This window comes from Amblyomma mixtum, chromosome 2, assembly GCF_055824585.1.
Source record: "Amblyomma mixtum isolate Tamu chromosome 2, ASM5582458v1, whole genome shotgun sequence".
NCBI classification, from domain to species: Eukaryota; Metazoa; Arthropoda; class Arachnida; order Ixodida; family Ixodidae; genus Amblyomma; species Amblyomma mixtum.
Genome location: NC_143013.1, coordinates 286353307 through 286372436, shown reverse-complemented (window position 1 = coordinate 286372436; position 19130 = coordinate 286353307). Strand labels below are relative to the sequence as shown.

At 53.2% G+C, this 19130-nt stretch overlaps 1 protein-coding gene across 5 annotated transcripts in view; it reads left to right on the top strand.

The window, feature by feature from the left end:
- Window positions 1-19130, top strand: part of LOC149364353 (uncharacterized) — a 387789-nt gene that overhangs the window by 212663 nt on the left and 155996 nt on the right. For all 5 annotated transcript variants that reach the window (XM_089574301.1, XM_089574300.1, XM_089574299.1 and 2 more), the window contains exon 4: window positions 15666-15701. In XM_089574301.1, coding sequence (XP_089430427.1) covers window positions 15666-15701 — 36 coding nt within the window. The remainder of the gene's footprint in view (window positions 1-15665; window positions 15702-19130) is intronic.

Here is a 19130-nt window from a genome sequence, read left to right as displayed (position 1 = left end):
GTGCATCACGCACTCTAGCGTCCTTTTGCCACCGCCGAAGTAAAAGCGTGGCGGAGAGAACAGCGAACAGCGTGTTTCTTTCCATCGCCCCGGTACAACATGTGCTTGTGCCTTTGTCTGTCCAGCAGGACGACGCTGGGAAGAGAAGGCGCAGCAAAGACGACTCGCTAGAAATAATGATAAACTAAACAGCAAGGGGGAGGGGGAGGAGGAGGGAAACGGAGGGAGGGAGGGGAGGACGACGACGACGGGGAGGAAGGGGCGCGTGCTAAAGCTGTCAGCGACGTGTCAAGTTCGTTAAGCATGGCTGCTGCTGCTGCTGCGTTGGGAGCTCGGAAGGCGGTGTCCGTTTTGGGGAGCGCGTTTCCGTTCGCGCCCTCGCTCGCGACTCGTTGCGTGCGAGCCTGTGTGTGCGTGTCTGCCTCGCCTTGTACAACTACCGTGAACGGAAGAACAAACAACAAACAAACCATGGTCCAGAGATAGAAAGAAGCGAGCCGAGGCGTGAATACTTTTAAGTGGTGGCGGCGCGACGCGGACCGGGTCCCCGCGACTAACGTTGCAAAACGCCCTCTTGAGAGAGCGTAATTTATCGAGCCGCGCGCGCGCGCGGTCGTTCTTTTTAACCTTTCTTGCGGACGGCACTCTCTTTAAATTGCCTCTTGGGAGAGAGGGGGAGTGAGAGGGCGGAAAGGAAGAGCCTCTAATTAAGTATTTGCTCGTACGCGATGAACGGGGCCGCCGAGCTCCTCTGTGTTTTTTTTTTCTCGTCCGTTTTCGTCTTTTATTTCTTCGCGGGCGCACGCGCGAGCCTTCCAACGCCTTTTCAAAGCGCTTGCCTTCGATGACTTTTCTTTTATTTGTGTGTGCTGTGCCGCGCACGTTTAGAAGATAGGGAGTTATGAGAAATTGCGCTGCGGGGACTGGCGTTGTTGAAACTCTTTGCCTGGACACCTTGGCACGTGGCTTTTTGGTTTTCTCATTCCCGAAATTTGGTTTCTCGGGGAAGAACGCATTTTTCGGGAATTTTCACTGCGACGGAGTAAGTGCTTCGCTTGTTGAATTTTCCTTTGGGTTTGTTCTTTTCCATACGTGTTGACTCTGGTGGAGCCACCCTTGACTGAACGCGCGGAGTGCAGTAATTTGAGGGAGGAAAAAAAAAGAACAGTGTGTTGCAAAACGCCGACGGCACTTTGCACTGCCGCGGAAAAGCGTTTTCTTTTTGTCAGGAACACCATTGTTCATTGTTCTGGGTGACACTCGAGAGATTGTGAATTTTCTCCGGCGACTGCGCATGCTTCCGCTTACAAATAGGAGCAAAAACTGATAAATAAGACGAGCCCGTTCTGTCGTGATGCGGTTGCGTAATCGCCGCGGTGTTTCCTCAAGGCACACGCCGGTGGCTGTGCGTGAGGTTGCGGATGAGGGCGCTGGAACTGACGTTGACGACTCCTACGCTTGCGGCTTGGTTTAGCCGTTTCTCCGAAGAAGAAGCCGGGTAGTTACGGTCTCCTCGAGGTGGTCTTCGAGGAACGGTCGAAACTTTTCCGCTCCTTTCGTGGGCGATGTGCAGTGGGGGAGTCGTGTATGTTTTGTCGAACGTAGTGGCCTTACGATACACCCACTTACTGTCTTCTCTTCGCTGCAACTAAAATGGAATGGCTGAAAACTGGCTGCGCTCGGTCAAGTGCATTGCTGGAAAGCTCGACTGGTTCTCTGAAATTCCCACCTTCTTGCGTCTTGGGGGCGAAAAAAAGAATATAAAATGGCCTGGCTTAGCTTATGGTTAAGGCTAGGATGCGAAGCATACTGCCGGCGGAGGCTGCGCGTCCGCAAGCGAGCGCACGAGTTGAACCCCAGCTTTCACAGCTGTTGTGACGTCATATCACGTGGTGCGCCGGTGTAGGTCAAGTGGTAGCTACGCGGCCGCGCGCGGCGCAGCAAGGAAGAACTCGGTTGTGCGGCTAGTATGCTTCGTATAAAAGGAAGCTAAGTAAGCGCAGACAAGTGGACCTGACTCGCGTTTGATTGGCTCCGCAGCGCAGCTTGCACGGTACACTCTAAACACGAATACACCAATATGGGAGTAAAAAAATGGTGTAAGATGTCCTCTAGCGCACTACCTTTTATGAACGGGAGTTCTAAAAGGCAGTGTGCTAGAGGACACCTTACCCTTTTTTTTACTTCTTTCTGTTTAGAGTGTAACAAAAATGCGACAGGACCCTGATTGAGGAGTGCGAAGGGCCAGCGGCAGAGCGCTCGCACAGCGGTTGCGTGACTGTCTGCGTCGATCCGTGAATGATGAGTTCGTCGAGGAGTTGAAAGGCGAGTGGCGATGGAATCAACCCCGTGAGAAAAGAAAGGCCGCATGTGGTAGCGTTGTGATGCGGTAGTTGAGCTGTGTGTCAGCTTTACTGCATGAGCGAGCCAATGCAGTAAATCCTTCTACAGCTACGGGCATTAGTCGCACAGAGCACATCGCCAGTATACATGTTTTTGGGGGCGCAATCTTGCTCGCGTAATGCGTATTAACAAAGGAATTCATAGTTTCGCGTGACAAAGCATCACCGGTGCGAAGAACAAAGCTCCGGGTGAGTTTCTGACGTCCAGGGTTCTTCGAAGTGCTCGTTTACTCAACAGCAGCCGAAACGCCGTGCATTCACGGAGCCACCGCGGCGTGTACGTGTGTGGCCTGGTCCCTTGTTGCCTGCCGCCCACGCTCCTGCTGCAACCGGCCCCGCCCTCGGGTATACCCGGCCCCCGCTGCGAGCGTGGCCGTGTCGTTTCTCTCGCTTCTCGCGTGACGGCGCGTCGCGCTAATGCCGCTCGATGCGCGCGTTTTCCGGAGAAGCTCCCCCCTCCCCATCCTCCTCTCTTTCACTGCGGTGTACGCTGGCGTCATTATCTGGAACCCGGGGGTCTTAATGAGTTTAGAATGCGGGGACAGCTTTAGCTTGCGCGCTGCTTGCATCTCCCCGACTTTCTGCACTTCTTCGTCGATGGCCGTCGCGCCCTCTTTAATCTTCAGATGTCTTTTTTTTTTGTACTTGCGTCCTTAGAAAAGCGCGAACGACGTTTCATCAGTGCTTTTAATGCTCTTGTCTCCGTTTCTCCAGCTTGATAGTGGCTCTGTGCAGCTGATTGGGTGCGGATTGAATTTTTCTTGCTGCAATCGCAGTCGCGTAAATTGCTTTCGTCCCGAGAGGCGCAATTACACCGTGTCGCGTTTCGTGGATGGCGGTGAAGCACGATGGTCCAGCGCTGGGAATTGTGGGGCTTTGGCTGCCTCGAGTACCGCAGCTCCTTCTTGCCTTGCAGTGGGCATTTCGAGGTAATTGCACATTTCCGTGCGGCTCGGCGGCGCGTACGGTATATACAGTCGGTCGAATCCCTCTTGGTCTCTCGCGTTCTTTGTGTTGTCCGTGCGTGCGTTTTTTCTCGTTGGGGTTTCGCTGCGCTCGGAGGTGCTGATGGGCGCGCCGAGTGAGAAGTTGTCATTGGCACGAGTAGGTTGCGAAGGAGAAATTAGCGTTTCTCTTAGCAGTAACGTTTCGCACGTGGCGCTTGTTCTTATTGCATCAGAAGTACGTGGTCTGTCAGAAGAATCGCTTCCCCTCCAAAGCGCCATTTCTCGGTAGCATAGTCTACTATACCATCATTAATACACACGCGAGGAGAGGGAAAGTCGAACACAGTAATGTAAAAACAAAATCGCACCGGCTTGCAGGCTGCCCGTTTTTAGGTGGCTGGCCGTCTCGGCGTAACTGTATGTGTAAAGATCCGTCCGCATGGTTCACAGCACAAGCCCCCCCCCCCCCCGCTCTCTCTCTCTCTCTCTTTTTTGTCTTGGCTAGGAGAAGAGCCTGGCCGTCTTATATACGCTGCTTCCGAGTCGTCGCTGCCGGCTCCCGTGATGGATTGGCCACAAGGCTCGCATTGACGATGTGTACGCGGACGTGTCTGGCGTGGCAGTGTGCGAGCGCACATGCGATCAGCTCTTGTTGGTTTGTGCCTTCGCTAGTACGGAGCAGCGACGCCTTACTGCCCGCTGCGGGACGGGTGGGTGTCGCGGGAAACCGGGCGTGCTACACTCACCTAACTCGCGATCTCGACAACAGAGAGGGCGCGCTCGTTGCGTGCTCGCCCTCTAGTCACGGCGTGTCCAGGGGGAGGGAGGGAGGGAGTGCGGCCTTTCAATTTGCCTAATGGACGCGGGGAGCGAGCGAGCGAGTGAGCTGCGGCTGGATCTTCACCCTCTTCTTTCATTTCTTCCTCGACGCGGGGATCTCTTTCGTGCGTATGTGTGCGTGTGCGGGTTCGTGTGCGTGCGTGCGTGTGCGTGCGCGCAACTCGCCGAAAAGGCTACTGCTGCGCCATGGTGATCATCCCCTCTAGGGTTTGTTAGTTGTTACTTTCCTTCGGGTGGGCGTCGCTACCGCTCCGTGCGGCCATCCGTATGCTTGACGCGACGTAGGACGGAACGATCGAGTTTACGCGTGGCCCCAGTTTTTTTTTTCCAGCCTCTGGACCCTCTGAGTGTCACTGGGCGTCGGAGACTTGATTAGATCGCGGAGGTAAACGTACGCCGCTATTACGCAACGGACCCACCCTCGCTCGCCTTTGGCGTGTTTGACGAGCGTTTTGTTTTAGTTGTGCCTGTGAGAGTTTCCCGACAACTTGCTCGTCTGTCACTGCGTGGTTTGTCTTCTGTCCATGTGTTCCCATTCTCTACACAGGTGTTGGATACAAGTAACGTGAAGGCCCGCGTCTTTGTCGTTAGTATTCTAGGAGATGTTCCAAGTATGGCGGCGTTTCCAAGGGCGTCTAGCTACGCGTAACCGTGTCTTGAAAGGCATTTTATCCCAACTTCTTTCTCGTTTGGAAGCTAAGGTAGCAAGGTGTCGTGTTCTGCACATTCTTTTCATTGCGGCCAACTTTGTATCAGGTGTACCATAGCTCGCGTATCGAATGACAGCATCTTCTGTTCCCGTTGTTATGCGGACAAGGAAGGGCGATTAAATAAGAAAGGGAAAATGGGGCGCACGGCTGCAACTACGGAGGGTCGGGGGGGGGGGGGGGGGGGTGATTCGACACCGCCCCGCCATTGGACACGGTGCCGTGTTTGCCGCTGGTCTGGTTCTGTGGCTTTTGAGGTTCGCCTTTTCACCGCGCCAACACCGCGACAAAGCACTCGACTCTTCAGCGTATGCATCCGAGACTTCCCTCCGCCCCAATTCGCCACAGTGCCGGTCAAAGGCGTTGCACAAAAGCGGCACAGCACTATAGCAGCGCCGCAAGAGGGGCTGACAGCGCCGTGGCAGTGATGTGGTGGCCGTGGGGGGAAGGAAGCTCCTTTTGGCTTGGCTGGCGTTCGATGTCCCACAAAACCGGGGTGGGGGGAAGCGAGGATGCCAGAGGGAGATGGATAGACGCCCCCCAGTCGATGGCTGCGGAGAAGCGCTTTGGGACCTGCGCGAAAGAGCCGCCGGAGAGAAGCGGGGCGGGAGGGGCGCTTTAACGACTTTTCGATACGCTTCTCGGCTCGCCTCTTCTTCTTCTTTGTGCCTCGCTTCGATTTCCAGACTTCCGTGGCTCTTATTTTTCATTTTCTTTTTGTCCTCTAGCGGTTCGCTTCGCTTGGCCGAGTTCGATCGTTTCGTTTTCGCAGCTTTATTTTGCTTCTCTTCCCCCCCCCCCCCCCCTCCCCCCGATGTATAGTCACTTCGCTCAATGGTTCTGGGGTGTTTTACTCGCTTCTGCTTGCGTCTGTCTTCGCCGATTTGGATTGGTGGATCTTGTTGGGATTGTTTTTTTCTTCCCTTCCACCCTATCCCGTGCCTGCTTGGTTGTGCGCACGTGTGTGTTTGTGCGTGGCTTACTGCGCTGCCTGTCAGAGCTGTTGGCCGCTGCTGCCTCGATTCGAAGTGGGTGGAGGATGCGTAGGAGGAGGAGGAGGGGGCGAGGGAGGGAAATGTTTCTCGCTCCCGCTCCCCATCCTGGAGGGGTGTTGCGTGTGTGATCTGACGTGTTTGTTCGCGTGTGTGTGTGTCGGTTTTTATATCCTGCCCGTCGTCTCGAGATTCGCCCGCCCTTGCTCTTTCCCTCCCGTTACCGCTGTCTTGCTCCTCCGGCATCCGTTTTATTTTATCTCTCCGCACCCCTCCCTCCCTCCCCCCCTCCCTGCCCCGCCCTCTTCCTTCTTCCCTGCCTTGCCCGTCGGGTGTCTGCTATAAGTGTTGTTTCTGTTGGACCCGGAGGCGGCGAAGATGGATGGAGCTTTAGCCCTGGCGGGGGAGCTTGTCGGTTCTTTCCAGCCTTTCTTTTACTTTCTTTCTTTTTCGTCTTCGTTTCTTTCTTTTTTGTGCGTGCGGAGTATTTCTCTTTCGTTCTCTGTATGGGAGGGGAAGGCAGGCTTTTCCTTCCTTGTGGCATGTTTGGATGTCTCTCTTTCGGGCCCGGCAGCTGCTGCCTTACCTGCTGTGCTTCACTTGTTCGTTTGCCGCTCTCGGTCGATTTCTCCTCTTGCTGGCTGCTCCTCCTCCTCCTGCCTTCGTTTATTCCGCCCCGCTATCACGATGACGGCAGGGGTTTAGCGAGCGAAGGGCACTTGCATAAAAAGAGAAAAATAGACCTCTCTCTCTCTATCTCTCTCTCTCGCTGCCTCGTTTCGTTCCCTCTCTGCAAGGGAGATTTTTAGGGCTTCCTCGTTATTTTGTTAAGAGGGCCCGTTTTCGATATCCGATTAGGACGGCGGGGAAGCTCTCCGACCGGGGAGCGTATTTCTCCCGTTTGTTGGCCGTTTGTGAGTGTGTGGCCCCTTCTCTTCTGGTAGCGCGTGTCGACGAAGAGAACTGTGCCCGCGTGTGTGTTGTTTGGGGGATTATTGCTATCATTATTGTTATCACCGCTCTTCGTTCGCCCAGTTGCTACGCCTTTTCCCCCTCTGCGCGCGTTTTGTTTGGAGTTGCGCGCTCAGTCTCTCTCTCGTTTTGTTTGGATTTTGGCTTACGCGACCCGTACTGCGGCTCTGCATCTGTGTTTCCCCTCATTTCTTTCTTGCTATCCAGCTCTGCGTTCGGTTATAGTCCCCTACCAGTCGCCTGCTTTTTTTTTTACTTTGTTGCCAGTCTGAATCCTGTTTCTCGTCTCAGCAGTGCCGGGTGTTCTCCTTCTTTTTTCTTTTATTTTTTACACGTGGCCGCTTAGTGAATCATGCACAGGATGAAGTAGCAGTTCTCCCGTTTCTTCTTCCTTTTCTCTTGGTCTGCTTTCGATTGGGGCGAGTTCATCTCGTTGTAGCCCTGCCCCGTATAGTGGTTCTTCGTCCGCTGCCTCTGCGGCGGCTCCACTCCCGGCTCGATTTGTATTCATTACTGGCTCCCGACGTCTAGTCGTTGGATTGAGCTTCGTTTCTTTTTAGCGGGGTCGGCTGGCTTGCTTCGTTGGGCGCTCGCACGTCTCTCTCTTTTGCGTTTGTAGCTGTTCCTCGACCGCTGCCTTTTGCCCCTATCGTCCTTTCACCGTTGCCATGCGGCCTTTCTTTTTACTCCTCCTCGACCTCATATTATGCCTGGTTATACTGCGGGCACCGCCCCTCGTCTCTTTTAGCTGACACGTGGTGAGCCTCTTTCTCTCTCTCACCCCCGCCCTCTACTTTTCATCATTCTTTCTTTGTTCTTGGACCGAGCAGTTCCCGTCGCCAGATTCACGCCTGCTACTTCATTACGCGGTTTACGGGTGCTCCCCTGCTATTTATTCGTCGTTATTAATGCGAAAGCATTATTGTATGGCTCGTCAGCAACGAAACCCGGCGTTGTCGTCGTTGACCACAAAAGTGATCCCCAAGTCCTGGATGACGTCATCTTGGGGTCAGAGGAAAATCTTTTTCAGAGGAAAATAATTTTTTTTCCACCCAATAGTTGCAGATTGCGAGGCGAGCACTCAACCCATACGCAAAAAAAAGTTTTGTTTTTAATATGTGGGATTTATTACACTGAAACTATATTCATTTTTATATTAACTATTTACAAAGCTTTTCGGAAACGCCACGAAAGACATCTCAAAGAGACCGAGCTACAGAGCACTAGATGGGAGGTAAGCCAGAGCACGTCACCAAGAGGCCGCAAAATGGAGTTGCTTCTTGGTGAACAAAGGGGAACGTAGTGTGTGCGTTGCCCAACTACTGTATGCTAATGAGTAGCCGTGTCATTAGAAAGGAAGATTAATAAATATATAAAGAAGCAAGAGAAAACAATGCTTTCGTATTCAAAGCACGTAAGCAGCCTTAAGCGCCCTCTTTCATGTTTTGGTTTGTATATATGGGACTCCTCTCGTCGTCGCTTCCTGTAGCGAACGCTCTCTAGGCAGAATAGGCTCCCAAAGCATCGCCGGGTGGCGCTGCTGCGCCTGATGTGCAGCGCCATCTATGGGAGAAAAGTAGAAACTGGGGCGCTGCTCGCTGCTCGCGCTGCTTTCACCACGCTTCTTTGCACGCGCGCTTCCTTGCACGTGCGCGCGCCCGCGCTGTCGCGATGTGTCGCCTGCATGAGCCACAATAAGATCGTTCAGACTGACGCGCAGTACTGCAATGCAAACTTAATTAAAGGGGGGAAACTGATTAGTCGCGTCTACTGTGTGGAGCAGACGGTCGACGATGAGGAGGCCCATTTGACTGTAAAATGCGTTTCTCGAGTGAGTATTAACGTCGTACTGTATGACATGTAACTAGAGGTAAGTCCACGGTATAATTATATGCTCGAAATATGCGAAGTACTATCAGCTGTAAGAAATAAAGCGAGACACTTGTTGATCGTAGTTGTCAGTTGTTGCATGCGATGCGCAGGGCGATCCACTTACGTGCGAGTCGAAAGGACATGCGACCAGGCAACAGTTCGTCAACATTCTACTCCACCTTGGGGGAACCCCCTAAACATTTGACCACCATTGTTCACACTTGCAAGTGCGACCTGCGGGTCGCCTTCTTGCTTGAAACGAAAACTCTCCGGAATAACATTGCTTGCGCGCTTTCGAGAATTTCGTCTGCTTTGACCGCGTCTCCTGCACTCGCGCTCGGTGCGATTCTCAATGCACTACGGTGACCAGGAGGATGTCGTGACGGTATTGATGTGCACCGCAGTCGTATAAGCGTCATGATGACAGCGACAGCGGCGCGCTTTTTAGGGCCGGCCTGCCGACCTGTTTGCCTGCCGCCGCCGTCAGAAAAATACGCTAATATTGTTTGTTCGCGTTCATACCAAACCCTGGAGTAGAGCAACGTCAAAAATGAATCATTTTTGAGGATCGTTGGCCAATACCGAGCTGCTGGTAGAAACGATAACTGCGATACAAGCATATTTCTTTTCCAAAGCCGCTTTGCTGATGCCCAGTGCTGCTCGCCTGTTGTCACCTGGCTCCGCAGTTAAAGGCATCACGGAAATCAGTCACGTCTTTGTTTTATTATGTGACGGTGAACATAGTAAAACGGTGACGCGAGTAGCACCTTTATTACAGCGCTGGCCAGTTCCGAAGTGCCCTCAGCTACAGCATCGGTGCGAAATGATTAGGCTTAGCGACGACTACGGCAGCGAGGGAGCAGCGCAGCTCGTCGCCCGGCGTGGCCGCGGGCGACGTCGTTGCCGAAAGCTCTACTGTCCGCGGACGGCGTCATTGCCAAAAGCTCCACTGTCTCGCCGATTAGTTCAGCGGCTTGCGACTCCCAGTCGCAAGGCTGGACAATCGAGCAGCGAGCGACTTGCCTGCGCGTCGTCTGTCACTTTTTTCGTGCATGGTAGGGACAGACTCACTGGCTCTCCGAAGAGCGCGGCCGCATACTCGCGTGTTCGCGGTAAGAGTGGATCACCGTGTACATACGCTTTGGTTTTTACATTACGGCCTTCGTACTACCTCCTTTTTGCTTCGCTGAGACCGCGTCTGTCAGCGCGAAGATTGCGCCTCGCGCGACTCTCCTGTCGCACGTGCACACAAAGCTAGCAGGGCGTCTGCTACGGCGCCGCCCCGAGTTTCCGCTGCTCGCCGCTGCGGCGCTGGCGTCACGCTCCCAAACTTGAGCTTGGGTTCCCTATACTGCAGCCGGAGGTGCTGTTAGCGCAAACGGGAGGAAAACGAGAAATCCTGGGAAAAACAGCTCGCAGCTGCAGCCACACGTGAGCAGCTTTCATTCTTTCGTCTGCCTTTTTTATTGTTACTTTTTTTTTGCCGTCTCACGGCCGTTCATCTCTCGAGCGGCGCATCGGTGTCGAAACTGTTGGGAAATAATGAGCGATGCCTGAGCTGCTTTCATTGAGGCAGGCGGAGGACGAACGCTGCAGGTGCGGACATCGACGATTGTTAATTACGCAATGATGTCTCCTATTATTTCTTTTATATTTTTGAGAGACGGTGAGGTGGGCGAGGCCCGTGTTAGCGCCGCGGCATGTTGAAATGGCCGTACTCGCAATTATCTCCTCCCTTCTGCGGATATTTAATCGGAAGATCCTCCCCCGATTATTAATTTGTGATAACGGGTTTCCGCTTGTGGACGAAAAGCGATGTGGTAGATTTGCTGGCGAGTCTCAGATAAGGAGAGCTTCCGAGAGCATGCAGTTGCTAAAGGAGCGAGTTGGAAATATACTGCTCACGTTTCGAAAATGTGTGTTATTACATTAAATGGGTCGTTGCTTAACGCGTGTTTTAGCTTGCGTAACAGGCCATTATAGGTTTTTTGAAAGCTGTTGTGACTTAGAGATGCAGGGTGTTTCTGTATCAAATAAGCCTGTGATATCATCGAGTGTACCCTGCTATACAAGAGATGTTCCTTAGAAACACTGGAGAGAAGCCGTCGTTCTCCTGGTTCCGAGGATTATGGTCTGCATTGCCGGCGTGTTGACAGCCCGCTTTTCATCGTGCATTGGGCTGCGCGGTCCTTTGACGCGTCTCCGCCGCGGTGGCTAAGCGGTTATGGTGCTCGGCTGCTAACCCGAAAGACGCGGGTTCGATCCCGGCCGCGGCGGCTAGAATTTCTTTGGAGGAGAAATTCTAGAGGCCCGTGTACTGTGCGTTGTCAGTGCACGTTAAAGAACCCCAGGTGGTCGAAATTTCCGGAGCCCTCCACTACGGCGTCTCTCATAGCCTTAGTTGCTTTGGGACGTTAAACCCCATAAACCAAACCTTTGACGCGTCTACTTTTCTTTTTGTTTGCTTGCGCAGCGTCCATGTACATCGCACGCGCAAGCTGCTTGTTGACGCAGCCGCCCGCGGGCATATTACCATAGGTATACATGGGCCGCTTGATATAGCGCCCGGGTTCTCTCTGAAAGTCGTGTCGTGCTCAGAGCAAACGCGTCGTTAGTCGTTGATTCGCCGCCGCGCCTTTTCTTTTTCTTTTCTTAACGCATCCATGGTTACTCGCCCGCCCCGTCCACAAATTTTTTTTTTGTACTTTTGTATCTATTTCTTCCTCGCGGAGCAGGCTGTGATGTTAGTTTCGAGGCTGGCAAGCGCAGGCCTCCCCATTATACGCCGGCGGCGGCAGGGGCGAGGCTTACGCAAATCCGATCAATTTCAAAACCAGTTTCCGAAAGAGTGAATGCGCTCTCGGAAATCGCTCGGCGCGACGCGTTGCGCGTGGCTTCTTTTTCAGCGGCCCGGCAGTGTATGGGCTCGCAAGGAGCTCTGTATGGCACGCGCCTTTCTTGGAAGCGTCGGCTGAAAGGAGAGAAGGGGAAAAAAATGTGGAATGACAACTAGAATTTGAAGGAAGCTTGGCGGGAGGCGTGAGAACGGCGAAGGGAGACGCGTATATATATTTGGCATAGAATCATTCTGTGCGACGGAGCCTGGTGAGATCGATGTGGTTCGCGCGCGTTCGTCGTTATGTCTTGCGGGAGTAGGACGGGTTTGGTGAGGGGATTATGTGGGGAAAGGAAGAGGTCGAGCGAAAGGGAAAGAGCTGGCTCGCTCACTTTGTTCATGTTGGTTTTCTGCTGCGAAGCTGCTCTTTTGCAAACGTCCATCCGTTTCGCAACTGTATCCTATTCCCGACTTAGTGCATACATTTTGCGCCACCCTCCCCGTCGTATTTCGAGAATCGGAGAAGCCGCCCCCTATTTCGCCTTTATGTGTATACACCGAGAAAGATTGCGGCTGGCTCGGCGCCAGCTCGGAAGCCCCTGGATCGAGCTTTTGCGTCGGCCTACCCATTTTTGAAGGGGGATCGAAAAGCATATATATACCGTTTGCTTGGTTGGAGTGGCAGGGTGACGCGTCTTTTCTGCGTCGTAGTGTTGGTAGGACCACGCCGTCGGGTCTCATTTTTTCTTTACTTTTTTTTTCCTCGTTACGGTGCAGCGTTCTGGAAAAGTTTATAGGTCTGGTTATATCGGAACCAGTCGTGTATACGTAGCTAGCGAATCGTCAACATGTATAGCTTAGGACAGACCTTTTTATCCCGCCGTTCAAGGCTGGAAAAGTGGTAGATCCGCCGGGATCATTTGTTTACCGCAACAAGCCTGAATTGTTGTTTTTTTTTTTTGCGTTTTCTTTTTAAGGAAATGCGAGGCGTAGTAAATATCATCCTTGTCGATGCACACCTCGACCGCGCCGCGAGGGAGGGGAGGGAGTCGGCATTGAAGGGAGAAAAACGAAAGACATATTGGAGGGCTGCGGAAAGTTTTCGACACCCGGCGCATTTAATGGTGTTTTATACATCTGGATGCATGTGAGAGAGTTTTGCTATTTAAACAGAGTGGTCAAAGTGCGAAAGCGGCAATCAGCCAAATAGCGAGCACGCCGTCATGTTTCCCATGGCACGCACTGACGCTCTCATCGGTGTTACTGCTCGAGGTAGCGTGGCCAGTTGTTGCACCAAGGGGGCTCGTACAGGATGAGGAACAGTCTGAATTTCGAAGTTGGAGATTACAAAAACAAGCAGATTTAATGGCAAGAAACTAAGACACTTATTTACATAAATTTACAAAAAGAAGAGCAAGGAATCAAAAGTTAAGAGTTCATAGCTTCGAGCGTCTGGATGAGCCTGTTACCCAAGGCTCAGAGCCAATGGATGAACCTATTACCGAAGGTCCAGAGCGTTCGTGCCCACTTTGGTCGCAGGTTATATAGCCCAAGGCTCCGCCCTTTCACCAGGCGACAATCCATCGCGACACAAAATCGGCACTAGAACCGCCATCGAAGACCTGTTGAGCCCCCTCACTAGGCGGTAACTCATCGTGGCACAAAAGATCGCCACCACACGTCACTGCCAACTAAGACACCTGTTGAGAGCCCGCACGTGGGAACTGGCGAGGATGAACCACTGTAGCACTGGCACCACTGTAGCACTGAGTTGGCCGCTCGCGTCCATCAAACACAGGTGTGGCAGGATGACGTCACAGACGCAGCTGACCAAGACACCTGTTGAGAGCACGCACGTGGGAACTGGCGAGGAAGATGCTAAGTCCGCATTCCTATAGCATTGTGTCCTGTTGACGTCACAGCCGCAGCTGCGCAGGCTTCCTCTGATTCGTTCCGGGGTTTTTTTTTTTAAGACGAGGGACACCCTTTCTTCTCCTGTCGTCGGTTGCTTCTCGAAGGGGAGGTCGTTTTCGCCGAGCCGAGTGTGGGAAGAGCCTCATCGGCCACTTCCCAGAAAGTCACCCTTTTCTGTGAGGTCATCGTGGGGTCAAGTTGGGGTCAAACGGCCCGTCAAAATTGCCGCTACGTTGAATCTCCCTCCGTTTAATCTCGGGTCTCAAGATGGGTCGTAACATCGCTTTTAAACAATTCTGCAACACGAGGTGTCGATGCTTTTTTCGTTCTGCACGTCTGGGGCGTAGCTTTCGTGCCCCTTCCTTTTTGCAGCGTCTGTGGTCCGATAAATCTAATGAACCGCGATTAAAGAGAGGACGTTATAAAAAATAAAAAAAAGCGCTGGGATCAAGAAGTATATACTCCGCAGGGAGAATCATTCCCCCCCCCCCCCCCCCCTCCCCATTCTCTCGCGTCGCCTCTTGATTAAAGGGCGGCGATCCGGTTAGCTCCATTAAGCGGGTCGAAGGGCGGGTGGCGTGTATCTCCGCCGCCGTTCTCGTGCTATGCACGGCGTAGCGCAGTCAATAATAGCTGCTCGTTTGTGGGGCGCGATTGAACGCGTCGTGCACCCCTCCCTCTCTTCGATCCGGCATTGACCATTTGCTCGGTACGTATTGCGGTGGCCCTTGTTCGCGGCTGCTTAACCTTGGGCGGCGCAGTCGATCGGCGCTTGGACTCGCGGAGTGGTGCGTCTTGAATTTTATTGCCCGCTCCCTCGCTGGCGCTGCTGCCCGGAAGCGGGGCTCGCCTTTCTACTTTGCGTCCGCTGACAGGGGTTAGTAAGTGGTGTAAGTGTGGGGCGTAGGGGACTCGTGAAAGAGGGTCAGCTTGTATTTGTGAAGTGAGCGCAAAACACTGATTTGGCATTTACGGGTGAAGAAGCCGTGTTATGACAGTTGTGAGATGGTCTCCCTGCTGTCGTCAGAGATACGAAACTGCAGGTTACGCCGTTGCAAAAAAAAAAAAAAAAGCAGCAAAACATTGAAAGACATCAGAGACTGACAGCCTTGGAACTGCCAGTTGAATGTTTTGCAAGGGCCACAACCGCACAAAAGAAGGTCATCACTCGGGCATTTGCACTTTCGCACTACCTTTCGCTGATGGCCTGCACTGAGAATACGGGAAAGGAAAGATCTGGTTAGGGCAGCCGAGGTTTTGTTTTAAACGCTGTCCGTACTAAAAAGCGACAAAAAAAAAAAATACGTGGGCCTCAGTGGTCTGCGCGCATTTTGAGCCTGCCCGTGTCCCGATAGCAACTATCCGCATTAACGGGGCCCCCGTAAACCGCATTGGGAACGCTTAGTCCGCAGAAATGTTGTCCATAATTCGCCTTTCTCACAAGATGTGGCGCCCTCTGGGGAGTGGCGAAAATTCGTCTGCTACGGGTTGAAAACAAACGCGCGAGGGAGACGCAGGTGCGTTCTGGTTCCACGAGAAGCCAGCTGCGCCTGAGAAGTGGGAAGAGTCTGTGTGTATGCTTGACAGGTTCCGCCATCTGTCGCGTGCGCCTGTCACTAACATGAAATGCGCAGGTGTGACTGGCGGTTTCTTTTTCAACCCGTGTAGCAGGTTGAGAGCGAGCGGCACGCTGTAGGAGGGCAGCCTTGTGAAAAAGGCAGATTCGAGCCGTCCATATCACGAGGCACGAGTGTATGTTTCGCAGGAAGAATCATGTAAAACGTTTGAAACATCAGAAACTCGGTGGAGTTAATGTAAAGGACCACGAAAGGGGATAAAGAGAAGGCTGCTGTGCATTCGTTTATTTGTAGTTTTTTTTTTTTAGAGCCTGTTCCCTGTGCCCCTCTCTTTCGCCATCATTTCCGTCAACCACAGTTGCGCTTTTACAGCGAGTTGATAGCTCATCAATCATTGGGGGAGGGGGGTGATATTTTCTGGTGGACTAAAAGGGGGGGAAAAAAAAAACTATAAACGTTCTCCTGATTGTTGCTTCTCTGTTTTTATTTAGTTTTGTCTTTGCCTGACGCGTGCAGTATCGATGGCGCCTCAGCCAGGCGCAAAAGTGTTATGCGCTCCAGTGCTCTCTCGTCTTCTTACCCCGTTTTGTTTCTGTTCACTTACAGTGCAGCACACGGTCCAGTTCCGGAGGTGGCTACATGGTGAGTGACGACGCTCTTCGCTGCGCATGCGTTTGTTTGCATCAACGCTGTGGAGAGCATGTTCGGTGTTTGTAATTTTTCTTTTCGCCCAGCAAGTGAACAGGGTATTGCTGTAGCACTATGTTCTCGCGTAGCCGGGTCGGTTGTGTAACGCGCACTACATAAGCTAATTCAGCGGAGCTTGTTGCTTAGTTTAAATCTGTTACATGTGAGTTATTTTTCTTATAGTGTCCCAGAGCCCCTTAGATATATGAGCAAGAAAGGAAGTCAGGGTGACGTCAAGGAGCCATTGTCTGTACTGGTTATTTTTTTTTTAGCGTTGAGTTCGCGGCGCAGGTAGTTATACGCGGGGAGTTTCGGCCCAGCGCCATTTCCACCCCAGATTGAATATTTTGCGGGCTTTAGTTTGTACACAGGCTCGCTTACAACGTCAAGGTGTCGCCTCGTGTTTGAACGGCTGTCGGGTTCCGGTTTTGGTCGTTTCCAGATCTCCGCTCGTTGCTCCCTCCAACGCCGACTTGCAGCTGTGTGGAAAACTTTTGCGAACCAGTCAGTTGCTCGATGGGTGTCCGCTGGTTGCGCAGCCAAACAGCCGTCCTTGCCTCCGGCGGTGGCCGCGGATGTAAATTGTACCTGAAGGTTCAGCTTCGCATGGCTCATAACACCCTACGTTCTTGGACGTCAAGCGTACTATGGCGATAAAGCGCACCCGAACCCGGACTGCTGGTCGGGCAGCAGTACCATATATTGTGTAACTCCATGGTCTCTTGTAGTGTAGTGTAGTGTAATGCAGCGCGGGGTAGGCTCTGTAGATTACGGTAGTTTAGGTGGACCGTATTGTTAATGCAAGCCTGCTTTTGTGTAATACCGAAAACGTACACTAATACTGTATTAATAGAACTGTAGGCAGATCGTAGTATGTCTGTGGTTTCTGGGGGTTTAACGTCCCAAAACAACTCAGGCTACGAGAGACGCCCTAGTGCAGGGCTCCTGAAATTTCGACCCGCCTGCGGTTCTTTAGCTAGCACTGACGTCGCACGCTGCACGGGCCTATAGTTTGTCTGTTAGCTGTTGCAGTGAGTCTGGAGGGATATAGTGTAGCCGCCCTCATTGTAGCCAGTCCGTGTGCGTTTCCTCTTGCTTTTTCCGACGCCTTTCCGAGCTTCGGTGGCCGCAGGCGAGCAAGCGCTCCGGCTGGTAAACAAGCCGGTCCCTCTCTCCCAACTGCATTCGGAGCGGTGGGTGCAGGTGCACGCGTTTTTTTTTTTTTTTGTGCCTGGCGGGGCGCGTGGCGTGCGGTGTGGGGCAGCTCGTGGCCTTTATCGATAAGGGCAAGGACGTCGTGGTGCCACTCGTCGTTAAAGCCCCCCCCGCACTCTTCCCCCCGATAAGCGGTGGGTGTGTTCTTCGACCCGTTTTGCGCAGTCGTGTTGGCGCGTGCTGTGCCGCCAGCGCGGCTTGTGCCTAGCCTGCTGAGCAGGCTACGTGAAAGCGGCAGAATGCTTGCAGATTGCAGAGACGGATTCGGTACGCACGCTGGTTCGATACGCGATTAATCGAGTACCGTATACGGTTAATCGTGTAATCGCGATATGAAGGCGGACTTCGCGTCACGGCTTTGACGCTAATGTTCGTGTGACTCGCTACGAAGGCTCGGCCGGAAAACCAACCTGCCTCTGACGCTGCTATGAGCGCCGGCTGCACGCGCTGTATAGAGGCGGCGATGGAACCCTTCACGTGAAGCTGTTTTTCAAGAAAGTATAGTCGCGGCGGTATTTCGACTGGGGATTATACTTGAGCGAGAGTCAATAAACTTTTTGCGGCTTGTTTGCATAGCGCTCCGCGTGTTTGCTTGGAAAAGCCGGGAGTGGTTACGGTGAAATAGAAAGAAAGGGAGAAAGGAAAAAGCAAGTGTAAAGGGTGCAAAGCTTAGCGAGACGGTACTTCGGGGCTGTTCCGTCCGGGCGCTTTTGGCTCGTCTCCGGCGGCCGGAAATTGCGTCAGGACTCCCGCGCTTCCGGTTCTCCAGCCGCAGAATCGATTGCGCGAGGGCAGGTCGGGGACCGAACCGAGTACGCTGCGAGTGGCCCGGCACAGCAGCGTCTTGAGAAGCGTACGCGGCACGGGCGTCTCAGACTCGCCGCCTACCTGTCGTTTTTCAGCAAGGTTGCTCGTCTGGTTTGCCCCCCCCTCCCCCCTTTTTCTTTTTGTGGCATTGTCTCGTCAGCAGTCGAGTGGTTAAGGTGTGTAGATAGATCTTGCCTTCATTAGATTCGGTAAAAACACAACACCCTCTAAAGGAGGAGAAACAGTGAGAGCGTTCATAACTCCTCCACAGACGCTGCGTTCAGACAAAATGGGACAGCAAAGTTATTTTGGCCAAAGGTGCTTAGGAAAGAACCTTCGGCACGTTACGTTCAGTACGATACAGGTGAGTGGCTTCTGTGCAGTGAAATTATTCAGTCCTGTCCCTCGTCGTGAGGTCAGTCCAACCGGTCGACTTTGAGCGTTATTTGCCGCTTTGTTCTTCAGTTATTGTGGAAAATGTTGCTCTCTGAAGTGTGTGCACGTTTACAACGGGACAGGTGCGATAGTAGCGCTGTCCTCACCGCGCTGTTACTTGTCAGTTGGTTAGATTTGAACGAGGCGTCACAACGCAAAGCGGCTGGTGACAAAAAAGCCAGCGGTGACAAAACATGGAATGAACTGTACTATTGGTATACGATGTATATGACGGGACAGGAGGCGGCCTTAGTAGGCGTTTCCTCGGGGGGATATAGCTCCACATCGCGTCCAGGGGAAACGGGACAGAAGGGAAGGAAGGCTCCTTCCTGGAGACGGGGAAGCCGGGTTGGCGGGGAGGGTCGCTCGCAGGATAAACCGGTGAGAGCGGGGGCATTTTCCTCTAAGACCGCGCAAATCCTCGCCTAACCTGGCCGCCTGCCGACGTGATCGATCGGAGGGGGCGCCGTGGCGCGAGAAGAAGATGCTTCTCTTTCTTCGCCTTCCTTCCAACCACGCGGAGGCGCGTAGGAGGAGCAGTAGCAGCGCCCCCGGGTGTCCGTCTATCGTCGTGGCGTGTGGGTGTGTGTATCTAGCTCTTCCTCATCCGTCCCCTGGTGGCTGAGCGGCCGCACTATACAGATCGATGCCGCTGTCGTCCCCTCCCCTCTGTCCTCTTTTGCGTGGCGCGGGCCGGTGGCTTCCCGCCTGTGTTTTCTTGATCAGGCGATGGTTTACCCTGCGGTGCGCCTCGTTGCGAGCCTGACGTGTCTCGAGAGCCGCTGTAGCAGGAGGAAGGGGGGGGGGGGGGGGGGGCGCTACGTAACGCACCGTGAAACCACGTTAGATGTTTTTTTTAAAAGATGGGTTACGGCGGTTCACTTTATAGGCGAAGCTTACGAAGCGGTCCCAGCGCGTACGCTGTCA